The sequence below is a fragment of the Amblyraja radiata genome, chromosome 2 (genome assembly GCF_010909765.2).
Source record: "Amblyraja radiata isolate CabotCenter1 chromosome 2, sAmbRad1.1.pri, whole genome shotgun sequence".
In the NCBI taxonomy this organism is placed as follows: Eukaryota; Metazoa; Chordata; class Chondrichthyes; order Rajiformes; family Rajidae; genus Amblyraja; species Amblyraja radiata.
Genome location: NC_045957.1, coordinates 118,482,916 through 118,497,238, shown reverse-complemented (window position 1 = coordinate 118,497,238; position 14,323 = coordinate 118,482,916). Strand labels below are relative to the sequence as shown.

The window sequence follows — 14,323 nt, the reverse complement described above, 5'->3', positions numbered from 1 at the left end:
TATCTTCTGAGGGTAGGCCATTCATCACTGAACCTCCATTTCTAAATGTTATGGAAGGAAGGTTACTGATAAAACAATTGAAGGAGGTCAGGTGTAGGGCACGGCACTGAATAACTAGTACATTGGTGTCCTGGGGTTGAGATAATTAACTGCTTTAGGTAGGATATCTGATTTCAAGTTTCTCTACTGATGCTGAATCTACTTACTCACTTGGCATTTTGGTTTAAGATAGAGACAAAGTGTTTGGAGTAACTCAGCAGGCCGGGGTGGGGCGGCATAGTGGCGCAGCAGTAGAGTTGCTGCCTTAGAGTACCAGAGACCCAGGATGGATCCTGATTACGGGTGCTGTCTATATGGAGTTTCCACGTCCTCTCTGAGTTTTCTCCAGGTGCTCCGGTTTCCTCTCACTCTCCAAAGACGTACAGGTTTATAGGTTAGTTGGCTTCTGTTAAGTTGTAGAGTTGTTTCTCGTATGTGTAGATTACAGGGCGATCACTAATCGCTGCAGAACTTCTTCCTCTTTGTTCTCTCACGGTTGGGGCAGTCAAACCATCCACAGTCGGGGCGATCAAAGCCCTCGCAGCCGACGATCGAAACCCCCATCGGGGTGATTGAAACTCCCGCATCGGGTCGGTTGAAACTCTCATGGATCTCCCAAGTCGGCCTCTTCTTACCAGAAGCCACAGGCTTCACGATGTTCAAGTCCACAGGCCCCGCGGTTGGAGCTTCGATCCCCGGCAAGCTCCGCAATGTTAAGGTCCCGCAGCTTGGAGCGCGGGGTCGGTCTCCCGGAAAGGTCGCAAACTCCACGATATTAGGCCGCAGTGTGGACGGAGTAACGAGACGGAAACAAATCGCATCTCCGTCGAGGTAAGAGATTGAAAAAAAGTTTCCCCCACATAAAACAAACCAAGGAACACCAAAACATAATTTTTAACACATACTAAAAATATCAAAGAGAAGAAAGGACAGACAGACTATTGACGAGGCAGCCACTACTCGTCCAGGAACAACGGAGCTGGAGCTGCCGACTTTGAGGGAACCCCTGTTCGTTACAGAGCTGGAGCTGCCGTCTGTGAGGGAATCCCCGTTCCAGCGCAGGTCCGCAGAAACAGCAGGTACAGCAAGTACAGCACCTGGAAACAAAGGGGAAGCCTCCATTGTGTCTGGAAACGTGGCCGACGGGCAGGACTTCAGGTCAGAATGAAGCGCAGGGGACTTCGGCCCCCTCTCCCTACTATCCTACTAGCTAATGTACAGTCCCTTGAAAACAAAGTGGAAGACTTAAGGGCAAGACTGCTTTATCAAAGGGAGCTGAGGGAATGCTCTGTGTACTGTTTCACAGAGACATGGCTCACCCTCAGCTCCCCAGACTCAGCGGTCCAGCCTGAAGGGTTCTCCATCCACCGCATGGACCGTACACTGGCATCTGGGAAAGGGGGAGGAGGGGGCGTCTGCCTCATGGTCAACTCTGCGTGCTGTTCAGACGTGGCAGTCCTGTCCAACTCCTGCTCTCCACACCTCGAACATCTGACGGTGAAGTGCCGTCCCTTCTACCTCCCAAGAGAATTCACCTCCGTTATCCTGACCGCGGTCTACATCCCACCCCAGGCAGACGTCCGTCTGGCACTGGAGGAGCTGCATGCCGTGGTCAACAGACACCAGACGTCTTACCCCGAGGCATTTACCACCATTGCTGGGGACTTCAATAAGGCGAACCTCAAGAAATCACTCCCCAACTTCCACCAACATGTCTCCTGCTGCACCAGAGGACCTAACACCCTCGACCACTGCTACACCACCATCAAGAATGCCTATCGTTCTATCCCTCGCCCTCACTTCGGCAAGTCCGACCATACCGCGGTGCTGCTTCTTCCTGCCTACAGGCAGCAATTAAAGAGCGCACCCCCAGAAGTGAGGACAGCACAGAGCTGGTCGGGAGGGGGGGGGGGGGCAGAAAAACAACTACAGGACTGTTTGGAGTCTGTAGACTGGGCAATGTTCAAGGACTCGGCAACGGACTTGAACGAATATGCCACAGTCGTTACAGACTTCATAAAGAAATGTGTGGAGGACTGCATCCCTACAAAATCCTTCCGAGTGTTTCCCAATCAGAAACCTTGGATGAACTTTGAGATCCGCACTCTTCTAAAGTCCAGACACAGGGCATTCACCTCCAACGATACAGTGGCCTACATGAAGACCAGATACGACCTTGGTAAGGCCATCAAAAAGGCCAAAAGGGACTTCTGCTCCAAGCTGGAGGATGAGACAGATGTTCGGCAGCTGTGGCAGGGCCTGAATGCAATCACCTCCTACAAGGCGAAACCAGGAGGCAGCTCGAATGTCGGTGAAACATCACTCCCTGACGAGCTCAATGCGTTTTACGCACGCTTTGACAGGGAGAATACTGATGTGCCTTCCCGATTCCCCATTCGCTGTGATGGCATTTCAGTCTCAGTCACAGAGGCCGATGTCAGGAAATCCTTCAGAGGGGTGAACCCACGAAAAGCACCTGGTCCTGATGGTATACCCGGTCGTGTTCTAAAAACCTGTGCGGACCAACTGGCGGGAGTTTTTACGGACATTTTCAACCTCTCACTTCTGAGGTCTGAGGTCCCGACCTGCTTTAAAAGGGCATCAATTATACCGGTGCCCAAGAAGAGTAAGGTGACGTGCCTCAATGACTATCGACCAGTGGCACTAACGCCGGTGGTGATGAAGTGCTTTGAGAGGTTGATTATGGAGCAAATCAACTCCTACCTCGACAAAAACCTGGACCCACTGCAGTTCGCGTACCGCCACAACAGATCAACGGTGGATGCGATCTCGCTGGCCCTCCACTCCGCACTGGACCACTTGGACAACAAAAACTCATATGTCAGGCTGTTATTCATTGATTACAGCTCGGCATTTAACACAATCATCCCCTCCAAACTGGTTACCAAACTCGCAGAACTGGGTCTCTGTGCATCCCTCTGCAACTGGATCCTCGACTTCCTCGTCCACAGACCACAGTCTGTTCGTATTGGTGGAAATGTGTCAGCCTCGATAACAATCAGCACGGGAGCACCTCAAGGCTGCGTGCTCAGCCCCCTGCTGTACTCACTCTATACCCATGACTGCGTAGCGAACCACAGTGCGAACTCCATCATCAAGTTCGCTGACGACACCACCATCGTGGGGTGTATCACTGATGGGGATGAGTCAGAGTATAGAACAGAGATCGAGCAACTGTCCATATGGTGCCAGCACAATAACCTGGCCCTCAACATCAGCAAAACCAAGGAACTGATTGTGGACTTTGGAAGGAGTAGGAGGGGGACCCACAGCCCCATTTATATCAACGGGTCGATGGTTGAAAGGGTCAAGAGCTTCAAATTCCTGGGCGTGCACATCTCTGAAGATCTTTCCTGGTCCGAGAACACTAATGCAATCATCAAAAAAGCACATCAGCGCCTCTACTTCCTGAGAAGATTACGGAGAGTCGGATTGTCAAGGAAGACTCTCTCTAACTTCTACAGGTGCACAGTCGAGAGCATGCTGACCGGTTGCATCGTGGCTTGGTCCGGCAATTTGAGCGCCCTGGAGAGGAAAAGACTACAAAAAGTAGTAAACACAGCCCAGTCCATCATCGGCTCAGACCTTCCTTCCATCGAGGGGATTTATCGCAGTCGCTGCCTCAAAAAGGCTGGCAGTATCATCAAAGACCCACACCATCCTGGCCACACACTCATCTCCCTGCTACCTTCAGGTAGAAGGTACAGGAGCCTGAAGACTGCAACAACCAGGTTCAGGAATAGCTACTTCCCCTCAGCCATCAGGCTATTAAACCTGGCTCGGACAAAACTCCTGATTATTAACAACCACTTTCTGTTATTTGCACTTTATTTGCAGTTTATTTATTCATGTGTGTATATATTTATATCATGGTATATGGACACATTTATCTGTACTGTAGTAAATGCCTTACTATTTTTCTGTGTGCTTAAGCAAAGCAAGAATTTCATTGTCCTATACAGGGACACATGACAATAAACTCACTTGAACTTGAACCTTTCACAATGATGTGAAGGAGACATCGTTAGATATGATTCTGTTGTTCACAGCACATGATCAGCAATATTCTCTGCATTTCCTCTACACAGCAGCTCCCTCTTGGTTATCAGTGGCCCCCCCACGCCAGGTCCCCCTTTGTTTTTGGCAGCCCTTCCACGCCGGGTCCCCCTTTGTTCTCGCTGGGCCCCCGCTGGGTTGTCCTCGACAGCCCGCCAGTCCTTTGGTTCTGTGGCTCATCCCAGGAGATCTTGTTGAATGGTTACGTTTTTATTCATTTGAGTTTCCTTGGCCATCATTTGCCATTGCTTCCTTCTGCACAGACCCAGCGAACTTGGGTAGCATTCAACCATCAAACATAGGTGTGCCCACTGTGGTGGCATCTGGGAGATCCTTATCCCACATATCATTCACCAGCTACTATGCAGATTCCCTATTATCAGTTTAAAAAAAAGTCACAGAGTGCTGGAGTAACTCAGCGGGTCAGGCGGCATCTCTGGCAGACGGCTTCACATTTGATGGAACAAAATTAAAGTAACATCATACAATCAATGCCTTTATTGCAACCCACCCGTTCTCTTGTCTGCTAGCTATTTGTAGATATAAACATTGTGATTATAATTTCAACACTGTTTATATTTCTGATTGATGGCAAGGAAAAATGGTAATTTGATAATCTAAAGCTGTAGTGGCCTTGGTATTTCTGGCACATTCATTTTAACTGTTTAACATCTCATTCGCTTGGCCCTGTTGCAGAACTGGTTTGGGTGTGGCACAGTGGCGCAGCGGTAGAGTTGCTGCCTCACAGCGCGAGAGACCCGGGTTCGATCCTGACCACGGGTGCTGTCTCTACGCAGTTTCTCCCCGTGACCGCGTGGGTTTTCCACGGGCACTCTGGTTTCCTCCCACAGGAAGGTTAATTGGCTTTGGTAATTGTAAATTGTCCCCAGTGTGTAGGATAGGGCTAGTGTATGGGGATCGCTGGTTGGCATGGACTTGGTGGGTTGAAGGGCTTGTTCCCATGCTGTATCTCTAAACTAAACTGAGCTAGAAGCCTACTGACTGAAGAATTGAAGCAAACTCACTGACTTATTTTCTTTTCAGAGACTGAGTATATTCAAAACATTTTCTTTGAATTTTTGGGTGCTAAAGGAGAATGTGGGATAAGTTTAGTTTAGAGATACAGCGAGGAAACCCGCCCTTCAGCCCACCGGGTCCACGCCGACCAGCGATCCCCACACTATCCTACACACACTAGGGACAATTTTTACATTTACTAAGCCAATTAACCTACAAACCTATACATAGAATACATAGAAAATAGGTGCAGGAGGAGGCCATTCGGCCCTTCGAGCCAGCACCCTCATTCATTGCGATCATGGCTGATCGTCCCCAATCAATAACCCTGATCTACACTGTGGATGGCTCAATTGTAATTATCTATAGTCTTTCCGCTGACTGGTTAGCACACAGCAAAAGCTTTTCACTGTACCTCCGTACACGTGACAATAAACTGAACTGAAACTAGCGTAGCTGGGGCATCTTGGTCATCTTGGACAAGTTACATAACATAGAAACATAGAAAATAGGTGCAGGAGGAGGCCATTCGGCCCTTCATTGCGATCATGGCTGATCGTTCCCAATCAATAACCTGTGCCTGCCTTCTCCCCATATCCCTTGATTCCACTAGCCCCCAGAGCTCTATCTAACTCTCTCTTAAATCCATCCAGTGACTTGGCCTCCGTGGCAGGGAATTCCACAAATTCACAACTCTGGGTGAAAACGTTTTTTCTCACCTCAGTCTTAAATGGCCTCCCTTTTATTCTAAGACTGTGGCCCCTGGTTCTGGTGTCGGCCAACATTGGGAACATTGTTGGGCGAGTCCAGAACCAGGGACCACAGTCTTAGTATGTTTTTGGACAGACATGTCCATGACCAAGTGACCATGACCATGACCATGCGATTGACCAAGAAAGTAGACTTAAGAGTGTCAAGCGTGTTTTATTGTTGTATGTCCCGAAACGGACCAATGAAATTCTTCCTTGTAGCAGCAACGCAACAGGTTTGTAAACATAGCACTCAATATATAACACAACTGCGAAGGACCTTTATGGCTAGCTGCAGTTTTGACTGCGAAATGATGCCAAAACAAGGTGATTATTGTAACCCTAGTAACCCTTGCTTTCTCCCTCTCTCTCTCCAACCCTCCCCGTTCCCAGTTCTCTGACCAGTCTTACTGTCTCTGACTAGCTCATCTACTGTATCCGCTTTACCAGGTGTGGACTCCTAGATATCGGCGAGACTAAGCGCTGACTCGGCGATTGTCTAGCTGAACACCTCTCCTCAGTCCGCCTAAACCTAGCTGATCTCCCGGTTGCTAAACACTTTAACTCCCCTTCCATTCTCTCTCCTCTCCCCCCCCCCCCCCCCCCCCCCCCCCCCCCCCCCCCGTTCTCCGGCTAGCATAAGATTAAGCTGAGATCAGTCTTCTCTGTCCTGCATTCAGCCATGGGAACAGTAAATTGTGTTATATAGTTTTGAGGATGCAAGGGACATGAGTCATATCCTTTACCAAGCATGAAATAATCTGTTCATAAATTCTGGCAGCCTGTGATTTTCCGCTTATTTATGACAACAACAATTTTTTTGGATTAATGAAACTACTATCACACCATAACCTCATACCAAATAGTTGAAGTGGATTCCTGTTAATCATAGTGAGCTGTTCGTCACTCTTTGAGAGAAAAGTGACGCCATCTTGGAACGCTAGGGTGGAGTCAATGAAGAAATGAGGGTGGACTAGCACTTGAAGGAAGCGGGCTGGTAGGAAGTATTCGAGGATCTGAGGAAAATGATGAGTTGACGATGCATATTGGATGATAACCTAACATCAAAATTGAAGTAAGAAGTTGCAGAGGGACCATAGAAATCGTTTTATCAGGATGCATCACAGCTTGGTTTGGTAACAGCTCCATCCAAGACCGCAAGAAATTGCAGCAAATTGTGGACAGAGCCCAGGCCATCACACAAACCAACCTCCCTTCTATTGACTCCATTTATACCTCACACTGCCTCGGCAAGGCCAGCAGCATAATCAAGGACCAGTCACACCCCGGCCACTCCCTCTTCTCCCCTCTCCCATCGGGCAAAAGTTATAGAAGTGTGAAAACGCACACCCCCAGATTCAGGGATAGTTTCTTCCCAGCTGAACTACTATCTACCACATTGGTGACCTTCGGATTATCCTTGATTGGGCTTTGCTGGCTTTACCTTGCACTAAACGTTATTCCCCTATCATGTATCTATGCACTGTAAATGGTTTGATTGTAATCATGTATTGTCTTTCTGCTGACTGGATAGAACGCAACAAAAGCGTTTCACTTTGACAATAAACTAAACTGAACTGACAACTGAACCACCAACCAGCCATCCCCGCACATTACACTACCCGATGCACACTGTGGACAATTTATTTTACATTTACACCAAGCCAATTAACTTACAAACCTGTACGTCTTTGGAGTGTGGGCGGAGACCATTGTTTTTCCATCTCTTGCAGCTCAGTTGGAAGAAGACTTTGAAGATCTGGAGGGACACTTGCTGCATTTGGAAAATATCTGCGAACAATGTGACATTGAGCATTATAAGCAACTACAAACTGTACAGCTGGAGAACTACAAGAAACAAAAGAGGTAAGGATTTATAATAATCTCTCTACTCTGCTGGTACAGTGCCCTCTATAATGTTTGGGACAAAGACCCATCATTTATATATTTGCCTCTGCACTCCACAATTTGAGATTTGTAATAGAAAAAAATCACATGTGGTTAAAGTGCACATTGTCAGATTTTATTAAAGGCCATTTTTATATATTTTGATTTCACTATGTAGAAATTACAGCTGTGTTTATACATAGTCCCCCCCAAGAAGATAAGACTGAGAAGTGTTGAAACTTTGTTGGCGCCCGAAACATGGCGACACTTTGTGTATTGCCTTGGCGTGGTCTGCTGTGTTGCTTTTACCCGGATTCTATACAAAAAAAAAGCATTCGACTGTACCTAGGTACATGTAACAATAAAGTATAATTGAAACAAGCTGCCAGATGAGGTAGTTGAGGCAGGGACTATCCCAACGTTTAAGAAACAGTTAGACACGTACATGGATAGGAGAGGATTTTTTTACACAAGGGGTGGCAGGCATATGGGACGAGCTTCCAGAGGAGGTAGTTGAGGCAGGGGCCATCAATTAGACAGGTACATGGGTAGGACAGATTTAGGGGTATATGGGCCAAACGCAGGCAGGTGGGACTCGTGTAGATGGGGCATGTTGGCCGGTGTGGGCAAGTTGGGCCGAAGGGTCTGTTTCCATGCTGTATCACTCTATGACTCTGACTCTATAAACATTTAACAAGGTAACTACGTTAACAATGCAATGGTGTGACCACCAGATGGTTGGAGCGTAGCTGGTTATAGCGGACAATCGGTATAACGGACAAAATTCCCCCCCCCCCCCACCCTCATGGTCCGTTATAATGAGTGTTATCTGTATCATAATTTTCAGTAATTTACTTCTACACTATTGTAATTCTAAATGACATGGATTAACATTTATTTTTTTCCTTGATAGGAAAAACATTGAAGCTATGAAAGGTAGGCTCTATTTATATTTTACAATCTTGCTTTTGAAGCTTGTCATGATGCTAGAAAACCTATTGCCATGGATTCTTAGCGCATCAAATTAGATATCATCTCTGTGTCAGAAGGTGCCTAATGAAGTCAAACTACTATTGAACAGAAAAGCACTCACTTTTTCCCACCGTAGTCTATCTACCATCTTTCTCATTCTCTCGTCGGTTTCTTATTAGAAATGATGATCTTGTAGATCATTTGCTTTCTTAGCTATGTAAATGTATCTAAGTCACGTATGTAAAATGTAAACAGCTGAGTGCTCATTACAGACAATTCCATGCTAGTAACAGTTTATAATCCTGTAAAAATGTTCTTGTAGGCAATTTTGTTACCTAGCAATGTAATCTATCTAAGTCATGTATGTAAAGTGTAAACAGGTGCTGTGGTATGGTACTATATTTGTCACTTGTACCGAGGCACAGTGAAATTTATTTTTGTATACAGTTCAATTATCACTATACATAAGCACTTACATATTTCTTAGATAAGCATCTCAGGTACAGTACAAGTGTGGTTTAGTTTAGTTTTTCAGTTTAGTTTAGACATCCAGCGCGGAATCAGGCCCTTCGGCCTACCGAGTCCGCACAACCAGCGATCCCCGCACATTAACCCAAGCCTACATACACTAGGAACAATTTACATTTATACCAAGTATACAAACCCAAGCCAATTAGCCTTCAAACCTGTATGTCTGTGGAGTGTGGGAGGAAACCGAAGATCTCGGTGAAAAACCCACGTAGTCATGGGGAGAACGTACAAACTCCGTACAGACAGCACCCATAGTTGGGATTGAACCCGGATCTCTGGCGCTGCAAGCGCTGTAAAGCAGCAACTCTACCAGTGCGCCACGGTGCTGCCGAAGCATAGCAGTAGTACACTGAGACAGTATACAGAGTCACCAATGTGGCGCCATTTCCCAGTCCCAATACTTGTAAGATCTTTCTAGACTTTCAGAAAGCCTTTGATAAGGTCCCGCACGGGAGACTGGTGACTAAAATTAGAGCACATGGTATTGGGGGTAGGGTGTTGACATGGATAGAAAATTGGTTGGCAGACAGGAAGCAAAGAGTAGGAGTGAACAGTGTCCTTTTCAGAATGGCAGGCAGTGGCGAGTGGAGTGCTGCAAGGCTCGGTGTTGGGGCTGCAACTATTTACCATATATATTAATGATTTGGAAGAGGGAATTAGGAGCAACACTAGCAAGTTTGCGGATGACACAAAGCTGGGTGGCATTGTGAACTGATGAGGATGTTAAGAGGTTGCAGGGTGACCTGGACAGGTTGAATGAGTGGGCAGATGCGTGGCAGATGCAGTATAGTATAGATAAATGTGAGGTTATCCACTTTGGTGGCAAAAACAAGGGGGCAGATTATTATCTCAATGGGATTAGGTTAGGTAATGGGGAGGTACAGCGAGACCTGGGTGTCCTTGTACACCAGTCACTGAAAGTTGGCGTGCAGGTACAGAAGGCAGTGAAGAAAGCTAATGGAATGTTGGCCTTCATAACAAGAGGATTTCAGTATTGGTGTAGAGAGGTTCTTCTGCAGTTGTATAGGGCTCTGGTAAGACCACATCTGGAGTATTGTGTACAGTTTTGGTCTCCTAATTTGAGGAAGGACATCCTTGTGATTGAGGCAGTGCAGCGTAGGTTCACAAGATTGATCCCTGGGATGGCGGGACTGTCATATGAGGAAAGATTGAAAAGACTAGGTTTGTATTAACTGGAGTTTAGAAGGATGAGGGGGATCTTATAGAAACATATACAATTATAAAAGGACTGGACACGCTAGATGCAGGAAAAATGTTCCCAATGTTGGGCGAGTCCAGAACCAGGGGCCACAGTCTTAAAATAAAGGGGAGGCCATTTAGGACTGAGGTGAGAAAAAACGTTTTCACCCAGAGAGTTGTGAATTTGTGGAATTCCCTGCCACAGGGCAGTGGAGGCCAAATCACTGGATGGATTTAAGAGAGCGTTAGATAGAGCTCTAGGGGCTAGTGGAATCAAGGGATATGGGGAAAAGGCAGGCACAGGTTATTGATTGGGGACGATCAGCCATGATCACAATGAATGGCGGTGCTGGCTCTTAGGGCCGAATGACCTACTCCTGCACCTATTGTCTAATGTCTATTGGTCTATTGGCCTGACCATGAAGGCCCGTTGTCATGACAACGTTCCAGGGTCGGTCTGTCCAAGCGTAGTCGTGGTGTCCTCTGCCGCTGCTCCATCGCTGTAGGTCGCGTCCGGTCCACGTGCTCGGCCTCTGGGAGCGGCTCCCGGTCCAGGCTGCTGCAGGGCCTCCAGCGGTCCACTCCCCCATCTAGGCCGTGCACTCCCTCCCGCAGCCGGTCTGCTCAGCGGCCCTCTCGGGCTGAAAGCTCATTGCTGATTTCTGCGATACCACGCTAATAAGTTTATAATCCTGAAGAAAATGTTCTTGTTGGTCACCTCCTTACCTAACAATGCAATGCATCTAAGTCATGTATGTAAAATGAATAGCTGAAGATTTATTGCCGACTCCTATGATACCACACAAGTAACAATTTATAACATTGAAAAAAACATTTTGGTTTTATTTAATTTTAGTTTTAGAGATGCAGCGTGGAAACAGGACCTTCGGCCCACCGAGTCTGCGCCGACCAGCGAACTTCGCACACTAACGCTATCCTACACACACTAGGAACAATTTGCAATTATACCAAGCCAATTTATCTACAAATCGGTATGTCTTTGGAGTGTGGGAGGAAACCGCAGGTACCCGGAGAAAAACCCATGCGGTCACAGAGAGAATGTACAACCTCCATACAGACAGCACCGGTAGTCAGGATCAAACCCGGGTCTCTGATGTGTTAAAGAAAACCTTGATACACAACACAAATAACGGGAAAAACAATCAAGACTTTATTCAAGAGCGCCAAATACAGTGATCACTAGGAGCAATGTAGGAGATTGCTCAACGAACAAAGATTAATCTGCTCCTTATATACAGACTTTCCTTTTGATATTCTGTTTATCACAGCAAGCACGTTAGGAATTTTCCTTTTTCCCAAATGGTTTTAAAACACTCACAGACCATTCACCTCCTGAAAACACAGAACAGTATACACAGCCAAATGTCACCCCATTACAGATAAGAAAAATATCCTTACTTTATTGTTTGACGATTGCCGTTTGTCCTTTGACAACAGAGAACAGAATCTGACCAAAGTAAACTGCAGTGAGTGTCAGCTACGCATGCTAAGTTTCAACCTTCTTTAAAACAAAATTATTATAAAACATCAAGAGGACTTTAAACATTTTAAGCACTCTACATATCCTTATCCCTATCTGTCTTCTTGAAGCTTTGCAATTTGTCTTTGTCGGGTGCTGTGAGGCAGCAACTCTACCGCTGCACCACCACGCTCTCTCTGACAAATTAACAAAATGAAAGAGGGACCCAGCGATGGGGGGTGGGCGCCGAGAACTCAGAGGGACCCGGTGGGGGGAGGGAAATGCACACACACGCGAGAACGAAGACGGACCAACATGACTCTAACGAGTACTTTTGTAACACCGAAAACGTGTCGACTCTTGTGGACTGCATGCAAAAAGAGAGAATTTCACTGCACCTATGTACCATTGAATTATCACTGAAAATCAGCAAATTAACAATTAACAAAAGATGAAGAACGGTTAATGGGAGGGTGGATTGTAATGTGGACTAGGAGCACTATGACATCTTTGTGCATTACGGGAACATCTGATTCTGCAGCTTGCTTCCCTGCTTCCAATCACCGTGACGTACGGCCCTGGAGTTGAAGGTTCTGACAGCGCTGAGACACGGTGGAGACGTGCCCAGAAATTGGATCCATTTGTGTCTGTTCTAACATGTGCATCGTGCATTGAAAACAAAACATTCCACAGTTTTTTTAAAAGCCCACTTGAGCATGCATCTCACCGAGTGGGTTTTTAGTTTGGAGATACGGCACAGAAACAGGCCCTTCGGCCCACCGAGTCCATGCTAACCAACGATCCCCGCACACTAACACTATCTTACACACACTAGGGGCAATTTACAATTTTACTAAAGCCAATTAACCTACAAACCTGTACGTTTTTGGAGCGTGGGAGGAAACCGGAGCACCCGGAGAAAGCCCACGCAGGTCACCGGGAGAGCGTACAAATTCCGTACGGACAAGCACCTGTGGTCAGGATTGCACCCGGGTCTCCGACGTTGTAAGGCAGCAACTCCACCACTGCGCCACCGTGCCGCTCCGGTTATTAGATAGGATCCTTTGCGCGGTTTCCCCCTGATGCGGGTTTCTTTTGCCGATAGTATTTCACTCCATGATGTTGCCATCAATACATGCAGCTCATGTTAATTTTTTATGGACAAATATTGTCTCAAGTTTGATCTTGGACCTTTGTAGTTTAATTAAAATGTATGCAGCTTGATTAAAGTAATGAATCGTGAGTGATTTAAAGGCACGTCACTGAGATATTTTGTTTAATCTCCTCCTTAAAAATACCCATTGACTTGGCATCCACAGCCGTTGGTGGCAATGAGTTCCACAGATTCACCACCCTCTGACTAACAAAATTCCTCCATTTGTTTAGTTTAGAGACCCTTCGAGTCCGCGCCGATCAGCGATCACCCCTTACACTAGCACTATCCTACACATTATGGACAATTTACAATTATACTAAAGCCAATTAACCTACAAACCTGTATGTCTTTGGAGTGCGGGAGGAAACCGGGGTGCCAGAAATAGGGCACGGGGAGATGTACAAACTCTGCACAAACAGCACCTGTGATCAGGATCGAACCCGGATCTCTTTCACTGCAAGGCAGCATCTCTAATGCCGTGCCACTGTGTCGCCCCATATTATTAAGATATTATAAAATAATCATATATAAAACAAATGATAATAAATAAAATATAATTTTATTTTATAAATCATTTGCTGTTTATCCTGTATTTAAAAGACGTCCGCTGGCCGGGGTACTGCATACAATTGTGCTTTCCTGCTCTGATCCCGGTTTATTCCGAGTCTGATCACAGCAGTTTAAAGCGGGCCATTGTGTTGTTAAAATCCACACCCACTCCACCAACCCCCCCCCCCCCCTCCCCATCTCATCACACTTTCAATTTCAATTTCCCATTCTGCTCAAATCCATACCCTCCTCCACTATGTGTAGGAAAGAACTGCAGATGCTGGTTTAAATCCTGGTGAGTTACTCCAGCATTTTGTATTTACCCCCTCCACTATTCTCTGTGGCAGTCCAAAGCTGTTAAGGAACAAATCTCTTTAACAACACTGACCCATTTCTAATGCCGTCACTGAGGCGAACTGAGTATGTCGCAGGGAAACTCTCTGTGTGGATTTATTCATTCCCGTAACAGCTTGATTGGATTCATGTATAGTCTTTTGACTGGACAGCACCAGTCAAAAGACTATAAATCATCCAATCTTCGGTGGCACAGTGGTAGAGCAACTGCCATTACAGCGCCAGAGACCCGGGTTCGATCCTGATCACTGGTGCTGTCTGTGCGGAGATGGTACGTTCTCCCCGTGACCTGCGTGGGTTTTCTCTGAGATC

The 14,323-nt window shown here is 46.5% G+C and overlaps 1 protein-coding gene across 1 annotated transcript in view; it reads left to right on the top strand.

Annotated features, from left to right (window-relative positions):
- dtnbp1 (dystrobrevin binding protein 1) overlaps window positions 1–14,323 on the top strand; it is a 158,006-nt gene that overhangs the window by 56,433 nt on the left and 87,250 nt on the right. The window contains exons 6-7 of the mRNA XM_033014256.1: window positions 7,616–7,748; window positions 8,683–8,705. Of these exons, the coding sequence (XP_032870147.1) occupies window positions 7,616–7,748; window positions 8,683–8,705 (156 nt within the window). The remainder of the gene's footprint in view (window positions 1–7,615; window positions 7,749–8,682; window positions 8,706–14,323) is intronic.